Source organism: Manacus candei, unplaced genomic scaffold (genome assembly GCF_025592945.1).
Source record: "Manacus candei isolate 608988 ecotype Guabito, Panama unplaced genomic scaffold, ASM2559294v1 h1tg000002l, whole genome shotgun sequence".
Classification (NCBI taxonomy): Eukaryota; Metazoa; Chordata; class Aves; order Passeriformes; family Pipridae; genus Manacus; species Manacus candei.
Genome location: NW_026138050.1, coordinates 208348 through 229135, shown reverse-complemented (window position 1 = coordinate 229135; position 20788 = coordinate 208348). Strand labels below are relative to the sequence as shown.

Genomic DNA, 20788 nt, shown 5'->3' with positions numbered 1-20788 from the left:
TAAAAATGCTCTGAAATTATTTTCATTCTTTTCAGGCTTACATTGAATATCATTATTTTTATTACTAAACATTTGACTTAATTTTTAAAAGTGATTATAAAACTGAGAATAATGATGATATTGTGTTATCTCCCCCAAGGTGGGCATCAAAGGTAGAAAGTTGTGTATTTAACTCACGAGGCTACAGATGGGATGTAGGTACCCACACAGCTTCTGAAGTCCAAAATGGGACTCTGGAAACGATCCAGGTAACCCTGAACTCTAAAGGAGAGAGGAGAGAAAAGATTTCTGCTGTTGCTGCCCTGGTCACTCTGTCAACAAATCAATGAAAGAGCTCAATATCTACCATGAGAGCTTCAAATGCCGCATCATTTCGTCATCCTCAAGAAGTTATTAGGCAGCTTCCCTGCCCTTGATTTCAGTTCCAGAGAAAAAGAAACTTCTTCTAAACACTTTGACAACACATTGGCAGAATAGGTTCTGCATAAGATCATCATAACTCCTTATTTCTTGCCAGCCTACAGAGATGGTGGAAAATCTATGGAGAAGTGACTGTGCATCCTAGACAGCAACAACTACAGCCAGTGCTCAGTAAAGTCACAGAGAAAATGGAGAAGGATGAAATGCCATGCATGGAAAACTGCAGCTACCTTTTGTTACTACCTGAGGCTTTTCATTTTGCTGTGCAATCACTATTACGCATGCAGTGACTCCTAGCACTGTTAGACCACTGCCTTCTGTAGCCAAACACTGTACACATACACATACACGTTGTGTGTACCACCAGATATCCCACTGGATATATTTCTTCTGAAAATCAAAGAAGAAAACAGTAGCTTGTAGAGCAGAAAAGCAGAGCTTGTGATAGAGCAGCAGTGAGACCTTCACCACCTTACTGCGCCTGAGTGGTGCTTGTAAAACTGCCCCTGCATCATACCCCCAGACAGACTTCTCCTTATTTTTTCCCAGAGAGGCCAGAAAACATCTCAGGGCTAGGTTCCCAACAGCTCTCCTCAAGCAGGTCAGGAATGAGACATCAGTACCCTTTTCGTCTACTAAGCCCTCCCTCCTTTTCTGTCCAGGATCTTTTTGGCCAACTAACTACTTAGAAGAGAGTTACGTTCTGGGCAACTTCAGGAATAAGGAGCAGTTCCAACTTCTTGCAGCAAAGTACCAGAGTTGCTTATCATGTGGATACACAGAAAAAATACCTGTGTATTTCTTATATATACAGTATATAAATCATCCGTCATCATCCTCCCCAGAAAACTCATTATTATAATAGTCTAATCATTGTGATAACCAGTGGCATCACTCCTACTAACATTAATTCTGATTAGTTCATCTGGTATTAATTTGGATGTCACAATTATTTCCATGTGATTTTCCAGGCTTCTTGTGTGCTTAAGCCCATCCGGTTTTCTGCTTCAACGAAAAAGCTATTCCTTCATCACCTGTAAGACAGTCAGGCTCTGCAGTCCCAGGATTCGAACCTTACATTTCCCAGTATCTTCCTCTTAGTGAAAAATGTACTTCATACCCCACCACCGTGGAAGCTCCTTCGTGTAAGGGATCTGTGTTTTCATTCTGTTATTTTGTGCACATTCCACAGAGCTGAGTTCAGCAACAGTGCTCAACAGGTAACAACCACCTGTTTACAATGCTGGAGTCACAAAGTGCATCCGATATGTAGAGTCAGTCTTTTAAAGGGAGGGTGGCGCTGGGGTTTCCTACACCTGCTCTTCCCCAGACAGTGGCAGTGGCGGTGCTCTCGGCACAACTGCTGCCGAGAGGCAAGTTCTCCTGTAGGAATAAGAGTAGGGATTACTCTACTCATCACAGAGCCAAGAGTTTTACTATCAATTCCTTCAGTGCTCTTTTACATTTCACTAGCTCTGCCTTAGATATGGCTGGAATGTAAAGCAGAACTCCGGGCAAGGAGCATCAGCTAACCTATGCTGCCCTCCTCAGGAGCCGAGCACAGCCTGCGCGGGGAATGAGGGGCTGCTTTGCATGAACAGGTGCATCAAGAACCTCATTTTGACAAAGATAAAGAGCTTCTCAAAAGGAAGGGCCTTTTCTGTGACACAAAAAGAACTCGTCTTCAGCTGAGGCTCAAGGAAGAAGAATCAGTCTGTCTTTCAGGACAAACATGCACTCAGGAGATGCAAAGGGAGACAGAAGAGCAGAGCGGCAGTGGCAGCAGCTGCACCCACTGCGTACATCTAGGGGAGCAAACAGCTGGACGGACATTAAGGGTAGCAAACCCATACTCCCTCCTTCGCATCCTAACGCAGTGGACAGGACACGCACAGGGACTCCCCAAGGGCACACCCATCACACTCACACCACAGTGAGCTCCCGGCTCGATCACAGTCACAAAATCAAAACACTGGCACTGTCCTATTGAGGTAGAGAACTTTGTAGCTCAGGAAGCAAAGCATCCAGAGACAAAGCAGTTGGTCCACCCAGTGACAGGAATATGTTTCCGAGAGCCAAAAGGGGCTTGTCCAGTCATAAACTCCTGAAGCAGTTGTGGAAAAGGGGCGAGTATCAAACAACAGGGAGATAGCAATCAAAATACAGACATCAATGGATCACCTGAAGTGGGAACAAGGAGGGGTTTAGTGTTACATCAGTATGGGGAAAAAACAGAAAGTAATTGAGAGAATTTCAACTAGTTATGTTTCATTAAAGAGCTAGAATTCAGCACAATGAGGCTGCATTTGAAAGGTGCTACTCCATCTGCAGAGGTCATGGTGTGCCAGGAATGCTGTTGCAGTAAAGGGCCTTTAGCTTCTTCCCATGGCACGAGAGGAAAAAGTTAGACCCATCATAACCAAAGCAGCTATCTGGAGGCAAGCTGTGGAGCATTTCAGAAATGGTGTGTTTATAGTCCAATGATATTTAATTCCTTTGCTCTCATCTGCCACCCAGGGACATCTTTGCACTTTGCTTTTATTTATCACCAAAGTCTATTCTCATTCCAGTCCACAGAGGCTGACAAATGATGTTTATTTGTCATTCCAGAGGATCATTACTTATGTTGAACCCATTTGTCCCTAACAGAGATGTAAGATGTAGTTCCCTAGGAATTCAGAGGTTATTTAAAGTTCTTTTCCAATATTCAATTTGCCTTTTATTTATTTAGGGAGCTATTTCAGCAGGAACCTTGCTGTTTAGAGGCACCCTGACTTGTTACCAGCACTGGCCTCAAAGGTGGCCAGAAGGTGGGACAGGCGGTAACATTACAGATTAAAGTAGTAATTACAACAAAGATTACAACATTAAATAAAAGCAAAAGTAGCAAAGGCAAGGAAGAAAGAGGAAACATAAACTGAAAAAATACACCGGTGCTTAGGATAATCACAGTGCAGGAAGAGGAGTGGGCTTCTGAGCAAGCACTTCCCAGCAAGACACCACTCACTTGAGTGTAGCTCTCTCCCCATGTGCTGTGATTGTGAGGCTGCCAGCCTGGCTGGCATGTCACCTCTCCAGAAGCCATCAACCAGGCCTGCTCTGCTGGCAGGATGGCTCTGGACCACTGTTCAGCAGAAGGGCCTGCTCAGCTGCAGCAGAGCATGGGGCTGGTCCCTCCCAGCAGCAGACCCGAGGTCCTGCCTCTGCCCGACTCCACTCTGCTGCAAACACACTGTGCAGCCCTGGGCAAGCCTGCTCACCTTCTCTTCAGTCAGAGGCGCTGGTGACAACGACACTTCTCACTATCTCACAAGAAACTGATAGATTTGGGACGGTCTGAAGCTGCTCTGAGCCTGCCTGATAGAAGAGACTGAACAGTCTTGCCAGCCGGCATTCGCAGCCTCCTCCCACACAGGTCGCAGCAGACGCAGCGAGGAAAGGGGCTGGGCTCGGGCAGGTACCAGGGGCTGAGCAGCGTCACTGCATGGAGCTCCTCGGGGAATAAGGCTCCTTGCGAGTAAGAACTAGCCAGGTCCCTATGCATAGCACCACGTTGCCAACCAGAAACTCTGTAGCACTTGCTTGGCAGCACCAAACCCCCTGCATTCTCCTTAACTGTAAGGGCTTTTTAATGAGCATTAAGAGAGTACGTCCATGCCCCAAACACAAGGCAGCTGCTAATTATTCCCACTGCTGTTAGTTTCCTCTGGTCTCGCTCTCTGATCATTTAATGGGAAGTAGATTATGAAATAATTGAATGTTGGAACCTGCAGAACCCCCACTCCAGCAGGGGATACACATTATTTACCCATAAAAAATATTCCAAGGGTTATTACCATGTAAACTGTGATTAATTAAATTCACAGGAGTTATTTCTGCGGCATGTAAATGGGAAGATTCCTGCAGAGGACAAGCTGGGGAGCTGGCTCCATCCTGACAGCAGCACAGCCATGCAGTGAGACAAAGCCCTGAACTCACCCCCATGACTTTTGTGCTATAAAGTGAGCAACTGAGTGTGCAAAGCAGTGGGCAAAGTGGAAACTGGAGCGAGCCTGCTTAACCAATCCAAATTTCCATCTAGAAAGGCCACAACCTCCCAACCATATGGGTTTCTCCGTCCTAGAGGCTGCCAGCCCCTTGCACGGGCATTAAGTGCATGGTCTTAGATCACCATCCACTGCACAGGAGCCTCCATAAACATTCTCAACTGATCATCTCAGAGAGAACTCAGAAGGATCCTAGATGCTGACTGAACCTCTTCTTCCCATTTCTTCCTCCACCCCAATCAATCAACAAAACATCACTGGATGAGGGCCTGACCTGCCTATCTGTGACATCCACACAACACGGCACTTGCCTCCCAACTTTAGACCTGACTTCCACTGCTGGCAATACTGCAACACTTCCACTGCAAGAATTAAACACACCACAGCCTAGGGTTGCAGTTATCTCTGATGAGCCAGAGGCAAATTTTAGAGCTAAGTAAAGCCACAGTAAAAACTACTGGACCTAAGTGTAAAACTACTTCATACATAGCTTATATCCTAAAATGTGTCAAATTTAGGATAACATAGACATGTAAGAGCAGCCACATAACTTCAAATCTAAAGGCCATTTAGCTCGATATTCTGCTTCTGGCAACAGGCAGGAGAAGAATGTCTAGAGAAGAAGATGAGAAATAGAAAAGCATGTAGCAGCATGTCTCCAGCCTCCAGTAATGCACACACAGTTTGGAAAATTCCTGAGTCAGAATAGAGTGGGTCTTTGGCGTTTAATATTCACAGATGGATTTCACTTCCACAATTTTTGCTTTAATTTTCTGAAACTTTCAGCACCTACAACATCCTGACACAAGGAGTTCCACAGCTCCAGTATGCACAGTATGAATAAGCATGTCCCTTTTTTGTTTTGAGTTTGACATTTGTATTGTCAGGTCCTTCCTTCCACCACCAGCTCCTTCATTAACAATTATTCCTTTCTCATCCTTCCTATTCCACATTATTTTATACACATATATTCCAATTAATTGTCTCTTCTCCAAGGCAAAGCACTCCTCATAAAGAAGCCATTCCAGATCTTCTGTCATCTTCGTCTGTCTTGGCTAATATTTTCTAGTTCAATTCTTTGCTTTCTGAAGTGGGGAAACAGCACTGCATAGCGTATTCAAGGTGCACAACACTGGGAATTTAGGTAATGACATAATCCTGTTACCTGTTTTATACCTTCGCTAAGAACTCCTAACACATTATTTACCTTTATGACTCAGTGCTATGCCAGCTTTTCCATATAAGTATTTATTTCAATCCCAGATCTCATTCATTACTTAACAATCACCTCTGTACTCATGACTGTATACACAAAATTAGGATTATTCCTCCTTCTGCTCATCACTTTTTAGTTCTCTAGACTGGATTACAGCAGGTACGGCAAAAATCCCTCACTGATGAGCACCCTTTGTGGCAAACGAATCCACGAGAGACAGGTTTTGTCCAGGCAGAACTCACTTGTAACTGTATTACTCCATTTATATACAGAATAAGAGTCCAAGCTATCAAGCCAGGCCAGGTGTTTCTTATCTGCACACATACCAGACAGACACTCCCATGTCTGCCTTCAGCCACCAAGAACAATCACGCTTCAAGTGGCCTTCCAGCTTGACCTTGCGATTCTTTTCACACGCACACTAATCTTAGCTCACTCAGGACCACAATATTTTTGCTTTAATATTTTCTTCCTCTATCATCCAGGTAGCTGGTGTTGTCTTGTTTAGCTGCAATCAGGTCAGTCAGTCATAGCACAGGACAGCCTGGAGAGGTGCCCCACTCCTCTCTGCAGAGGTAGCAGGAAGGCCAGAGGTGGTGCAACGAGGGAAGGTGAGCACTTGCATTCCACTTGCACGATGGTGCTGCTCCTCTGAGGGCACAGGAAAGATCCCTGGCTCCAGGGTGCCAGCCTTCAGCTCTGCATTGGCAATGGGCTTTTCATCTGTGCCCACTTATACCTCCTGATATCCCTGCCACAGGGATTCCTAAAAGCAGCTTCAAACCCAGGTGTTTTGTTCCACACTGAGAACAGTGGCACAGGTGCAGCAGACATCAGAGTGAAACAGTGTGTGACTTGGGAGCCATTTGTCACAGAGTTTGTTTAGTTTCTCAGAGTGAAGATAACAGCAGAATACAGGATTCATCACTTTAAATTCTATACAGTGACAAACTAGCAAGTGCATTTAACAACCAAAATACACTTCACAGCCAGTAATGGATACTGTTAAAGTGTAACCTCATACTTGGATTATCAAAGGCAGAGTCTATCAATTTTTGGTTTTGTATTAAATTTGTTTTTTCCATCTGCTGAAAGTGGTTCTTTGTGATTTCACAGGGCATTACACTTTATGTCTCTCATTTGCTGCACCCAAAGGAATTTCATTCTGCTACATTAAAAAATACCTTGCTACACTAGCTAAGCTTTTAACTTTCCTGAATGCACTGTTCCGTGTCTATCTCCATCCCAGCGGTTACCTTCTTTGAATGTATAATTTATACATATATACATAAAAATATAGTGCAATTCACATGTCATACTGCCTTTGTCACAATGAGGATTTTGTCTCTGTCCCTTTGTGCCAAATCCATGGTCACCAGCCCAGCTTCTGCCACATGTGTCTGAAAGGGACATGCCTGATCTCCAAAGCGCACACGGATCTGTAGCTTTTGCTTTCCTCTGCAGTACACACAGCTGGAGAAAGGGGAAACTACATTGCAGCTCCTTTTGCTGGGGATATCCCACAATGCACACTGCACACACAGACAGTGCCTTCGCTCCTGAGTCTCACTGTTTCATTTTACGGTAAAGTACGGGCCATTCCAGCTGGGTATTCCCATGCCAAGGCATGACTACTTCTTAGCAGAGGATCACTCCAGTCATGTCACCACGACTACCATCTACTATAAGTGCCATCACAAAACCCACTTCCAAGTAAGTGCGTCTTCTATCCTTCCTTAAAAACCATGCCAACCAAACATCTGCAACTTTGCCTCAGCAGTAAGCCTGGTTTCCAATTTGTCCCAGGGTCTCATTGCCCCCGGCTCCCTGCATGCTTGCCCTTCCTGTTATTTTCACTATACTGCATCAGGTCAGATCTTGATATGTATTATGAAGGATTTTGCTATAAATTAAGTTTGGGAGAGGTTTAGTATATTGCTGAATCTAAGCTTCCTACTAGATCTTTCCCAGCAGCACTGTTGCTTTACAAAGCTGTTAAAAGGAGCTGATGGTAGCTTGGCAGGTGACTTGAACCTGCTGTGCAGCACACATTGGCAAAAATATCTGCTCTAGGTGAACCTGCTTTAGCAGGGCGTTGAACTAGATGATCTGCAGAGGCCCCTTCCAACCTCAGCCATCCTGGGATTCTGTGAAAAGCAAAAAGGGTCTAGGTCCTGCACCACCTTTTCAGAGCAGCAGTGTTGTCCGCAGTTCCCAAACACAAGCTATGTGTAAAGCATGGCTGGGTGACTTCTTGGGAAATGTAGCCCACTCCCACAGTGATGTGTGTTACATTCATTTTAAAATCATTATGGAGAGAACTTCCAGGACAGAGGAAGCTGCAGAGCATTTTCACGGAGTGTTACAACGTGAAGGGATGCAGAGCACATGCTGCTTCCTTTATCCTCACTGCAATGACCCTGAAAGTTCTCTTCCCCAAGAGCTCCACCCTGCTTGAACTGAAGAGCTGCTCACAAACCAAGGGAGGACATTCCTTCTCAGAATGCAGATGAAAATACACCCATTTCAACTAAGTCTCCTCACCATGGCAAGTCACTGCTCCTTTCCAGAGCACAGTGGGAGCATGGCCTGATGTTGCAGGATGCCAAGACCTCCCGCCCTGGCCAGACTCCCTACATGCTCTGCGAGGAGCTTTGCTACCACTGGCACCAGGCAAGGTGGGTATGCAGCTGCTCAAGAAAAGTCAAACCCAGAATTCCACTCTATGTCAAGTGCAACATCCTGGAACAAGTCAGGAGGAGCCAGCAGAGCAGCAGGGGCTTCTGCCACTGCAGCAAGTGCACATGTACCATCCATCCACCTGCATGGGAAAGCAAAACCCCTCTCCAGTCCAAGGAGGGCAGAGACCAAGATTCACAAGAGCCCCTGATTCCTGCTGGGCACACGGAGCAACACAGTGCCACTTTCGATTTTCTGCAACAATTCAAGCAGGGAGACCAAGCTACATAGCACAGAGAGACGCTGGGCATTGCAGACAAAACTGAGACATCTGAGCTTGATGTGTTTCTCTCCTGCATTTCCTTACAACCTCCAATATTATAGTGACGCACAACACCAGAGAATATAATTGCTGTAGTGATTACTTACAGCCATTACATTAAGCTTTAAAATGCTCCTTTCAAATTGAACAATGTTTTTTCAAAGTCAACAGCTGGTTCACAGCTTGAAAGCAACAGTTAAGATAAATTAAATAAAAAGGGTAATAAAATCACAGACTAAATTTAATTTTTGAAGCCCATGCAAACTCCAACAAAGACTTTACAATATCTTTTAAAAACATACACAGAAACAAAAGGCAATACAACTAGCAATTATTCTGTGGTCATTAATAAGAATGTGATGTATGAACACAAATAACTGTGTACATTTCTAGATATACTTAAAACAGAGCACAAAACAAATTCATGCAGTATTTATAGCCCTAGTCCAGGGGATAAATCAAACAGAAGTTTCAAATGAGATTTTTAAATCTTGGGAGGAAGAAAAAAAAATGTTTACATATATGTATATGTATATATATACACACACATATATAATCTTCCTCTTAAGGTACACACATGTACATAAAGTGTGGTTAATGAAAATGACACATTTCTACCCTTAGGATAAAAAGGGGATCTGGTGTGTGCTCAAGATCAGTACAATGCCAGGACCCTGCATCAGCTCTTGAAATGCACTATTGGAACAACAGGCAAGGCTTACATTTCCAGAGTGTACAGCATCAGCTAAATGCTAAAAGACTTTTCTCTGGCCTGGCCCTCTGTTTGCCATTGGGAGAACACTGTTCACAATTCCAATGGCCTCTGCCTGGCTGGCAGTGAAGTGCCAAAGCTACATATCCATTCGGAAGAGGCAGAGAAACAGAAAGGACCAATGCCCTGGCTTCCTTCCACACTCCTGTCAGGAAGCTTTCTACCTGCAGCAGTGTTCCAAACAGGCCAAGTATAAGCCAGCCATCTCTGAGCCTCAGACCTTCGGGCTGCCGAAGAGTTGTTTGACATTTTACATCCTATGGCACTCAAATAAGAAAATGATGCAAGTATCAGGAATCCACATTCCACCTTCTTCATCACAGCTGGGCTTTTTTGCCGTATGAGAAAGGCTGTTCTTCATAAATGCTCATCGGCAAAAAGAAATATCCCATATCAGTTTTCCTAGTAAATCTTTCCAGTAGGCTGATAGATCTGATGTCACAGTTTTACAGCACATGTGTAGGTAACATGGGTATGAGACAGGTATTTTGAAGCAGACAGGTATATTCTCCCAGTGACACACCATTTCCCTTCCTTCCTCCCTCTCGGTTTGTCCCTTGCAAACACAACAGGGACCATGACAGAAAGAAGAGATTAGCCAACCACTTGCTCTAGGAACCTCTAGGACTATGTACTATGAATGTTGCTCTCTTAGATTCTTAAGCACTTTAGATTTGTATGTAAATTAGGTCTGTGAATTACTGCTGTGCTATAGTAAATTCTATATGAATCTTTTGTTAAATTGTTTAACTTAAGCTGTCAATTAAGTGGTTTTAAGTTTAAGTGCTGTTAAAACTTTAGGCCTAAACTGTTTGTCAAGTCCAGGCTCAGTATAGCAAGGAACTTGTGATTCACCAGGAGGGTCTTCCTTATTCCTTTTTATCCTTATCCTTTCCTACCTTTGCCCTTCACTCCCTCCCCCTGCTCCAGCCTCCACATAGATAATTTTTGAGTTGATGATGGTTTTAGACTGATTGATTTTAGATTTTAGTTTGCTTTTTCTCTGTGTGCTTTAATAAAGTAGTAGAGTTAACCTTGCCAAACTTTGTCGTGCTTTCACTTTTATATTAAACATGCTTTTGCCAATACCTTTGCCAGTGATTCAAGTGACCTCAAAACACTCATTCATGAGAGTTGTAAAGATTTTGTGTTTCCTTTAATGTCGAAGGAGCTGTCTGAACGATTGCAAATATAAAGGAAATCTGCAAATCTGAAGGAGATTCAAGTTGATAAAAGAAAAGAAAAAGGAAAAAACTATTTTTAAAATAGTCTTACACAATTTCCATCCCACAAAGGTAACTAAGGCTACATGTGTAAGCAATACTGACTGTCTCAGTTGCACCTCAGCACTGACACATATGTCACAGATGGATGTTACATAATGTGTTTGTAAAATAGGCATTTTCCAGTGATTTCTGAAAGTAGAACTGGATGTGCTGATGTAGCTTGCTCCAGAAAGAACACTGTGTGTCCTATACCCACTGCAATGAGAAGAATTCCAAAGTGCCATGCAAAATGTCACCTTATCTCACTTAAAGTTATTTCATCTAGTAATATCAGAGAAATTACAACAATATGTTGTTCTACATTAAAGTACATGACAGCGTTATCTGTGAGACCTGGCAGCTGCCACTTTTGGCCGAGCAGATGGCAGTGATAGAAACACAATGCAGGGAACAGGTTGTTAAAGACAGATCCGTCATTACACTGTCACTGCACAATTACACTCAGCTCCAAGATACCATCAAAATGCATGGCTGTGTCACTCTCAAGCAGGAAGATCTTGCTTATGTGAGGAAAATTATGCATAACAATTAATTCTGTACATATTATTAATCAGATTCATTCATCTCCTGTTCAGAGGAGCAGAAAAAGCATCCAGGAAAGACATCCAAAGTCTTTAAAGTCTTATGTGTTTGCACTTCTGTTCTTGCAGAAGGGAGACAACCATTCATCTCCTGTAAAGGAAAATCAGAGCCAGCCATCGCTTTCATAGCAGTAGTCAATTTATATTCCCATTTAAGGGCCAGAGGGCATGTTAGCTCCCATTTTCACTTTTTTAGCTTTTTTTTGCAGGGTGGGGTGGTGGGGCATAGGGGAGATATTAAATGAGTATATTGCTCATGGAACGTACCAGCCAACCAGTCCTGGAAGCAGAAACAGGCTAAGGCACAGGTGGCAGGGCAGCAGCAGCACCAGCCTGTTCCCTCTCCATCCCTGCCCGTGGCCACCGCCAACACTGACAAGCACTTCTCTGCTGCTGCGATGACCAGTGAAGGCATACACCCAGGCATTCAGAAAGCCCAGGAAACAAGGAAACAGACCACCTCCCCTGTTCCAGAATCACAGAATGGTTCAGGTTGGAAGGGACCACAAGTGGATCCTCTGGTCCAACCTCCCTGCTCAAGCAAGGTCATCCTAGAGCACGTGGCACGGGATTGTGTCCCAGCAGTTCTGGAATATCTCTAGTGAGGGACACTCCACACCCTCTCTGTGCAGCCTGTTCAGTGCATGGTCACTGCGCAGGAAAGAAGTTCTTCCTAATGCTCAGGTGGGACTTCCTGTGCATCAGTTTGTGCCCACTGTCTCTCATCCTATTGTTGGGCACCACTGAGAAGAGCCTGACTCCATCTTCTTGGCATCCTCCCTTTAGGGAGCGTGTTAATTCCAAAGTGCCAGGTTGCCAAAAGGGACATGGCATTCCTGAAGAGCTGAGCAGCATCCTGAAGCCCTGAGGAGAAAGAATACCTTCGGTGTTACTGCTGTGCTCCTGCAGTGAGTGTCCAAGAAATGACTCAGTGTAAGTACAGACCTTATAAGGGTAGCGGGGAGGACCTGGTCACAGCACACCTGGGACGTGAGACAATCTATCAGAGAGGCCACTGAAGAAGCCCCCAGAGAGCTGCTGTGCCTGTGCACTGCTGACACTCAACGAGCAAGCAGAGACGCTGGAACCAGACCCAGGGTGCTCGGGATTGCTGGACGTGATGTGGCACTGGAGACAGTTTCATCTTCAATAAAAACTCCAGACAAGGCAACCCATCTGACACACTTTTGCCCATAAGCAGCGCAAGCAATTTACACATCCTGACTTGGGTTTATATATTTGGGGCATCTGCTTAGTTTTTATTACTTCTGGCCTCAGCTCTCACATTCCTTCACAGATCAAATAACTGCTTTCCCTATTTGCTAATTCCAGCAGCTGGTTATTACTCACCAGACTCCTGCTATACTCGCCTGGGGAAGAATCATAAATAAATGTGTAAGAGCAAGCAGATGCTGTCATTTTAAAAACCGATCCACCTAGTAAAAACGTTCTTCTTTGGACTCAAGTGGTGAATCACTGAGCATGCGTCTTGATGTCATTTTAATAAAATCCAAAACCAATCAAAGGACTTTGTTCATTCATTCCAATTAGTAAATGAGGAAAGAGTGCTATAAAGGAGAATATTGCTACAAATAAGAAATTACATTCTGAACAGGCCAAACACCTATTCTTTCCAATGAAGACAAAGGTAAGATAAGACACAGAGCATTTTTTTTAAAATATCTGGTAAAACTAATCACTTTTCCACCACTGGCAGACAAGGTAACATCAACAAGGTAACATCAGCTGTGGGTCCTGAAATCTATGACTGTAAACAGAAGAGAGAAATACAGATGGTTTATCAGACTTTATTATCTCCCTTAATTGTGTGCCTGTTTGTTTGGGGTTTTTTTAATAGGTAATTTCTTTCTGCATGTCAGTGCTAGGAGGAAGTGAGCTGCCTGGAGCATATTTTAAAAAAACCCAGAATATAAGAGAGAAGGAAAAGTGCTCTGCTGACTAAAACCCAGGAAGCAGCAGAGAAAACCTTGGCACCAACTTTTCTTCTGTGTTTTAAAAGGGACATCTTTCTGCAAGGTAAGGCAATTTGGCTTCCACAATCTTAAAAAAAATTACTTTTGATGAAAATAGCACAAGCTTCAGTGATGGTGGCATAATCCACAGAACTCTTTTATGTCAATTCCTGCAGGTTAGTGAGATGACAATAATCTTTGTTCCTTGGCAGCAGGAATTAAATTCTCTCTTGTTGACTTAAAATGGAAATGTCTAGCACTGAAATCATCCACTTCGTTGGTCAGACAGCTGACACAAAATCTCTGCAGTAGTTTACAGGTATTTCAAAACTAGCACCTATTACTGTGAGGTTAACTGCTCTGAGAGTAAAACTTCCCAATTCAGCATTTGCAAATCTGTTGGGTTTTTTCCCAATAATTTCAACCAAGTTGCTACAATGCAACTTTATGAGCTTTTAGAGGATTTTCCTCCTGAAGGCCAAACGCAATACAAGACTCAATATACACCTTAAGACCAGTCTTCATTAGCTCAGTAGATATACAGCCCTTTCAAGACTATTGATGCTGTGTCAACATTCAAACCATTGTACCAAAATCTGACTGACTAGAAATAATTGTCTTCCAGTGTATGCTCAAAGAGAAACACTAAGCCTCCCTGAATACCCAAAACCTAAAATCTACTCCCATTTGGTTCTTCACCTACAGTAAAACTGATAAAGCTCATCGTGGCCTCAATGCCTCACCACTGTACTGGAGATTACATGTTCAGAACTTGGTGTTATTTTAAATACCAGAAAGAAAATCCTAATCTTCAAAGCACAAGTTGTGAAAATATAACTAACATTTAAACTACTAGGAAAATTATTATTTGATGAGAATTGTATCAACCAACTTAAATACAAATAAAAGTTAATATAAATTGCAATAAAAACTGGACAGTCCATAAGCACAAGAATAGAACACTTGCTACCATCATAAGTTACAAATACTGAACACAGGGTCTAACAAATTCTCCTTGCCAGTTACATACTTTCTCCTGCAGTAGCATATATTAACATTTAGTAGTCAAGGAAGAGAAAATTCTGAATGAAGGTGCTAAAATCACACTGTCACAGGAGGAACTTATGGTGCCAAGAGAAAGGCAGTCAGAAGACAGGGAATAGATGGACCAGCATGATAAGCAATGCACAAGTCTGAAGTGTGAGAGCAGAAGTGATCCTTCTGAGGGAACAGCTGGGGAGAGCTGCTAGCAGCAGCAGCAGGAGGACTCACTCCATTTTTAATTTTTTTTTTTTTTTTTGAAAGCACTAGTGACTAAGCATGGACAAAGAAGAGTGAGAGTCTCAGTAAAAAAAGTGATGATTTTAACTTTCTCTGTAAATGTAGGATTTTGCATCAGGTCTGAAGATTTCAAGCCTGGCCAAGTAACACTTTTTCATGAGCTACAAATTCCTCATTTGTTGTTATGATGATTTAGACTTTGGTTCACCATGTTAAGACATTCCTCAGTTGCTGAATTTTAAGGAAAATACTTTTTGGTTTTGCAGTCAAGTTTTAAGTCCTGAGAACATGTCAGGGCACATTACCAAAGCAAGCTGTGGCTGAATGATGCCGTGCCCAGTGCGTTAGAAGACTGAGGTGCATACTCCATGCAGAAAGCACGTCTTAAGAGCACATTAACACCGAGCAGCTGAGCCAGCGAGAGGACACGGGCTCGGGGCCGCGCTGGGCTCCGCTCGGGCCCCCCGAGCACACGCGGGGTCCCGAGCGGGGACGTTTCTTTCCAGCACAAAAGGCCAGCAGGGAACAGCGCATCTCCCCGTCCTCCAGCACTCACCCCCTGCTTCCAGAGCGCGGGCGGCCACCTCCTCACCAGAGAACGGGACCTTCCCCGAGTCTGTGCGCTCCCCTTTACTGCGAACGGCGACGTCGATCCCAGTCACTAAATTCCAGCGGGCTCGCTGGTCAAGGGCGCGAGTGACACTGCCGACACTGAGCTTCGGCGGTACGAGAGAGAACACGACGCCGGCCCAGCGGGGCGGGGAGCTCGGACCGCCGCGCCACCCAGCCCGGCCCAGCCCGGCCCAGCCCGGCCCCGCCGCCCCGTGAGGGCAGCGCTGTTCCCGCGCCCGGCCCGGCAGCGCCCCCTCGCGGGCGTCAGCGCAGGCGCGGCCATGGCGGCGGCCGGCGGCGCGGAGGGCGCGGATGGAGCGGATGGAGCGGATGGAGGCTCCGCGCTGTGGGCCGAGGTGCGGGCGCTGCTGCCCCGCGCCGAGGAGGGGCTGACCTTGGCGCTGAGCGGGGAGGTGGAAGGCTGCGTCCTGCCGCTGCTGCGGCGCGCCCGCGCCCTGCTCTACAGCCCGCCGGGCCCGCCCGGGGCGGCGGCAGCGGCGGCGCTGGCGCGCTTCAGCGACGTCCTGCGCGACTATTCCTGGGAGAAGCTGAACGCGGTGCCGTGGAGGGAGGTCGGCAAGGGCTGGCGGCAGGTCTACGCCTACGGCTGCCTCTTCGGGGCGCTGGCCGAGGTGGCCGCGGGCCGCCCGCGGGCCGCCGTGCGCCTCTGCGACCTGGGGCTGCTGCTCGGCGCCGCCGTCCTGGACAACGTCCTGGCGCGCCTGGTGCGGGCGCTGCAGCCGCGCCTGCCCCGCGGGACCGCGCCGCGGGACCGGCCCCGCGCAGAGGTACCGCCCGCGAACCCCCTCTCCTTCCCGGCCTCCAACCTCCCCGGGGGTCTCTGCCGGGTGTTGAGGGGGAACGTCCATTCCAGAGAGTCCGGCCGGAGCGGCCCCCGCCGCCCCCCGCGGTGCAGCCGGAGGAGGCGATTCCTCACCTGCACTGCCCTTCGCTGGAGCACTTCAGAGACAACTACCTCATTCCCGAGCGGCCCGTGGTCCTGGAGGGCGTCATGAACCACTGGCCGTGTATGAAGAAGTGGAGGTGAGAAAGAAGTTTCTTCCCTGTTCAAGTAAAGGCACGATCGTTCCCTGTGTTGGGTATCTTGGTGGTCGGTAGAGCAGCAGAGACCTTTGCAGAGGAGGGACACTGTGGGCAGTGAGTTTTGCTGGCAGCGCCTTTCTTCTTCTCTGGAAGTTGCTTCACAGATAAGGGAAGCGCTTTTGGAGCGTTCAGAGCATCACACAGCAAGTGCCAGACTGAGCCGGGGCGAAGGTGCCCCTCCACCCAGCCTGGGGCTGTCCCGGGAGCCCGGTGGTGAATTGGTGGTGCAGTGTGTTGCTCAGGTGGGAACTCACAAGGAGTGCACATTGCAAAGTGCCAGTGAGCTGCTCACGGCTCAGTGGGTCTGTGATTTTTACCCCTTGGAATGTGCCGATAATTAGTGCAATGGAAAGTGAATTTCAGAGCCATGTGTCAGCATGATTGACTTTTTCATTGACAAAGGCAAGCACTGATGTTTGTTCAGTGTCATGTTTGCATGTTGAGTTTCAGCCATCACCATGCAGAAGTAATAGCATTGTGCTGCCTGCCTAATGCAAGCAGTGGTGCCTTGAGTATTTGTGAGGCGAAGCTCATGATTCCTTACAAAAGGGGAAAAAGCACTCATGCTTAGTTTGAGCAATTGCTTTTGTTCAACAGCCAAGGGTACAATTGACATTAAGTGAACACACTTGTTATTTTTAGGGGGTTTATTCATTTCTGAGGGAAGGTTAACTTCCCTGGTTAACTTTAGACACTTAAAAAGATGAACTTCTCCATTTAGTTAATACCATTGTCCATGAAGAGATGTATTCCACCCATCAGAGTAATCCCTCTGGCTGTAACCAGGATGGATATTATTGGCGCCTGTATACGGAATTTGACACTGGCAGAGTGTTGATCTAGTATTAATGATAAAAAGATACAACATTTTATTTAGCAAACATGGCAGCAGGCAGCAAGAAGATTGGCCATCCCTCACCAAGAGAGACTTAATAGCTTAAATCTCCTCAGCTCCTAAGGAAACCACAGTTAACTGAGGTGAACAAGATTTTAAACCAAAATAAAATAGAGAGTTGTGGGATAATGTACACACAAACCTGCCTGCTGATTTCCTTCCCGCTTACATCGTTTTCTGCTGCCTTTTGTATCTGGTTGGTTAGGTTTAGAGAGAAGAAACTTGTGGTATTAGAATTTTATTACCCTATAAGACTAATTTGGATTGATTGCCTTACATTCAAAATTAGTAAGAAAAGTAGTATAAAAGGTAATTGAACTTTCTTTATTTCAGCGTGGACTATTTTCGTCAAGTCGCAGGGTGCCGCACAGTCCCCGTGGAGTTGGGTGCCCGGTACACAGATGAGGAATGGTCTCAGCAGCTCATGACTGTCAATGACTTCATCAGCCAGTATATCATGGATGAGGTGCGTTACACTCATTTTATTTCATCTCCAAACACAGCAGCATGGTACTGGTACAGACAACAGTTCTGCTTCCAAAAAACATACTCAGAGGTGATGGTCAAGGGAGAGGGTGTGCTGTAAGCACAGCTCTGAATTAAAAGGCTTGACCTATTTTCAAGATCTGGAGCTAGAAATAATTATTGAAGCAATACCTAGGATTGATTTTTACATATCATCACATGTACAGCAGCTGAAATTTGACAAATAAATACATACATTCTACAGCAAAAGCCTGACTGGTGGAGTCTAAGGGATCCTCAGCCAGCAGGATCAAGATCCAAATTCACATGCCACAAGGCAGAAAAATAAAAAGTCAATTAGCAATTGAAATGTCCTTTTGCTTTCACAGCTGAGAATCCAAAACTCCTGTTTCTGTTTCCTGACCTTCTGGCAGGTAGTACTGTGTGCCCTAGCAAACTGGTCTGTGGTGCAGCCCAGAACAGAGTACAGAGGTAGTTCCAAAGAGTGAAGGAGAACTGCTCTGTGTGCCCGTAGCGTTTGGCTATAAAGATGCAGCACATTGTCACGGGACTGACAGGAGTGTTGAGACTCCATGGGGTTATAGCTCAGCTTCCTCCAGTAACTCGAGCTAGATGATTTATTGATTAGGGAGACACATCTACACTCTCACAATTTCAGTGGAGCTGTAAGTTGCTATTTCAGAAGACCCCTTATACTGTTGAAACAGTTCTGGTACTCTGAATAGGATATTGGAAGTGAATGTTACCTATGAGTAAATTCTATTCACCTGTAAGTAAATTAACTGACTGAGAAGTCGTACACTATATGTCACTATGTGTTTTTTATTTCTCTGCTGTCATTTCAGAACAGTGTAGGATACCTTGCCCAGCACCAGCTTTTTGATCAGGTAAAACTGAGTGAATGTTTTTATCTTCCAACGGTCAAGTGTTCCCTTTGTAGCAGAAGTTGTCTCTGAGGATGTCAACTGTACTAGATCAAAGGGTATATGAAGAACTCACAGTAATTATTAAGTTTCTATTCCCATGATTTGAAAGAACAGAGGGAGAGGTTTGTTCCATTTGGCTGAAAAATATGGAAATAAAACTCTCTAGGGATGAAGATATGCAGTCCTGGAGCTGTTTTGGTACACTGTAGCATATACTTACAGGGATATTCACCCAGAAAGCACTAGTTCCTCAAAGACTATAATAAAGTCAGGGAAGAGATTTGGACAGAAAACAGTGTTCAGTGTTGATCACCATAATCTGAAATGTCATTCCAGTTTACCAGAATTTAGGTCGGTGGGAGACATAAATAGGAATCTCATGGAGAAACAAGCATAGTGTATAAGAGATCAGCTGCTTCTTTTCCATGAACCACAAACCTGCCTACTCTTGTGGGTGTCTCTGGTTTCTGCTAAAGCAAAGAGTCTCCGAAGAATGAGAAACCCCTTTCTTTCTCCCACCTCTCCTGCCAACAGAATCTGCTCACTAGAACAGAAAGTATGAGGACATTTCCTGCAGATTCCTAGCAGGTCAGCTACTTCTCTCCTGCCCTTGCTGGACAAGCAGGTCATTTTTTTTATTTGTGTCAAGCCTTGTCTATCTGTTCTATGAATTATGTATATTTGGCAAGTCAGCAGGTATCCTTTTTAATGTTTATTTCTTTATGGAAATAGATCCCAGAACTGAAAGAAGATATCAGTATCCCTGACTACTGCTGCCTGGGGGAAGGGGAAGAAGATGACATCACCATTAATGCTTGGTTTGGTCCAGGAGGCACAATCTCTCCTCTTCATCAGGATCCCCAGCAAAATTTTTTAGCCCAGGTATGTACTCTAGTTACTCTACACATGCCATTAATGCAACACTTAGAAAAAATGCTTATGGTATGTAAGTGTTAGAGACAAGGGGAGCAGACAACTTGCGGAATAATTGAAGGACAGAGAACATGCAGATACTGTTTTGCTATTACATTGCATTTGTCATTACTGCAACTTAATATTCAGTGTAATCTTGTAGGCCACAAGTGTTCCTCACTGAGACAGACCATTACTGACCCTTGTTTTATAGATGATAAATATAAATCACAAGAAGCAGCTTTTCCAAAGTCAAACACTGGTATCACTGCAGGAGTCAGCTTTGACTCATTCATGCTGCCATGTCTGGGCACTTGCAGTTCACGTGGTGTTCAGGGCAGCCAAGCCAGTCAGCTTAAAAATTCTCATTTCAGCACTCTAGTGAAAGAACTGGTTTAATGATGACACAGGAATAAGAGTTTTAGGAGCATATGGAAGCTTGGCAGTCACTGTGCAGGTACCACTGCCTGATGGTATGAACTGCAATGAAGATTCAACCTCTTTATTCCCAGTTCTACTTATTTCTAGCTACATAGAACCCAAATAACAATGTATAAATGGGGTGCCTTAAGCTTTGAATTGAAAGTAATTTGGTTAAAGGCATTTCCTTCCTAAAGGTATTCAAATTCTTATCTGTTCCAAGGAACAGGTACTTATATTTCAATAGCTTGATTTTACTTTTTATTATAGCAGTGTCTATTACGAACAAAGATGATGTTCCTTGTAATTAGGTATATTTACTGTTAAATTCCAGGTGTGGCCCACAGCTTCCAGTAATGTGCTACTTAATGACAAATGGAAAACATTTATTTTCTATATACAGGTATTAGGAAGAAAGTATATCCGTCTGTATTCACCACAAGATTCAGAAAACCTGTACCCACATGAAAGCCAAATTCTTCACAACACTAGTCAGGTAAATAGTTGCCTGAAATTTTAATATCAGTAGTGTTACCATATCAAATCATTTTTGAGTAAAAACATTCTGCTAATGATCATTTGGGTTTTTTATAGGTTGATGTGGAAGATCCCGACTTGGTCAAGTTTCCCAATTTCACAAAGGCTGCATTTCAGTCCTGCATTCTGATGCCTGGACAGATTCTGTTTATTCCAGTTAAATATTGGCACTATGTGCGATCACTTGAGCTCAGCTTCTCTGTCAGTTTCTGGTGGTCGTAACTCTGAGGCATCGCATGCAGCATTGTAATGGGAATTAAAGATCAGCAAAGTAGCATCTAGCAGCATCTTTTCATGAGAGGTTAGAGGTGGAGCAAAAC

General features: G+C 44.7%; 1 protein-coding gene and 1 long non-coding RNA gene across 3 annotated transcripts in view; one reads left to right on the top strand and one right to left on the bottom strand.

The window, feature by feature from the left end:
* LOC127472951 (uncharacterized) overlaps nt 1–15371 on the bottom strand; it is a 142982-nt gene extending 127611 nt beyond the window's left edge. Inside the window, exons 1-2 of one of the 2 annotated variants that reach the window (XR_007905220.1) lie at nt 15133–15371; nt 178–261 (exon numbers count right to left, since the gene is read on the bottom strand). This is a non-coding gene — a long non-coding RNA (uncharacterized LOC127472951). The remainder of the gene's footprint in view (nt 1–177; nt 262–15132) is intronic. The other variant, XR_007905221.1, reaches the window with a different exon arrangement.
* Nucleotides 15372–15449: 78 nt separating this feature from the next.
* Nucleotides 15450–20742, top strand: KDM8 (lysine demethylase 8). Its single transcript, XM_051786914.1, has 7 exons — nt 15450–15976; nt 16063–16232; nt 17521–17653; nt 18519–18560; nt 19332–19481; nt 20335–20427; nt 20526–20742. Exons 1-7 carry the CDS (start codon nt 15470–15472, stop codon nt 20688–20690), a joined length of 1260 nt encoding a protein of 419 aa, XP_051642874.1. The 5' UTR covers nt 15450–15469; the 3' UTR covers nt 20691–20742.
* Nucleotides 20743–20788: the final 46 nt, after the last annotated feature.

Coding starts and splice junctions, on each gene's coding strand:
- KDM8 (XM_051786914.1), top strand. CDS start 15,470: ATGGCGGCGGCCGGCGGCGCGGAGGGCGCGGATGGAGCGGATGGAGCG. Junction 17,654..18,518: donor GCCAGTATATCATGGATGAG/GTGCGTTACACT, acceptor CTGTCATTTCAG/AACAGTGTAGGATACCTTGC. Junction 20,428..20,525: donor TTCTTCACAACACTAGTCAG/GTAAATAGTTGC, acceptor GGTTTTTTATAG/GTTGATGTGGAAGATCCCGA.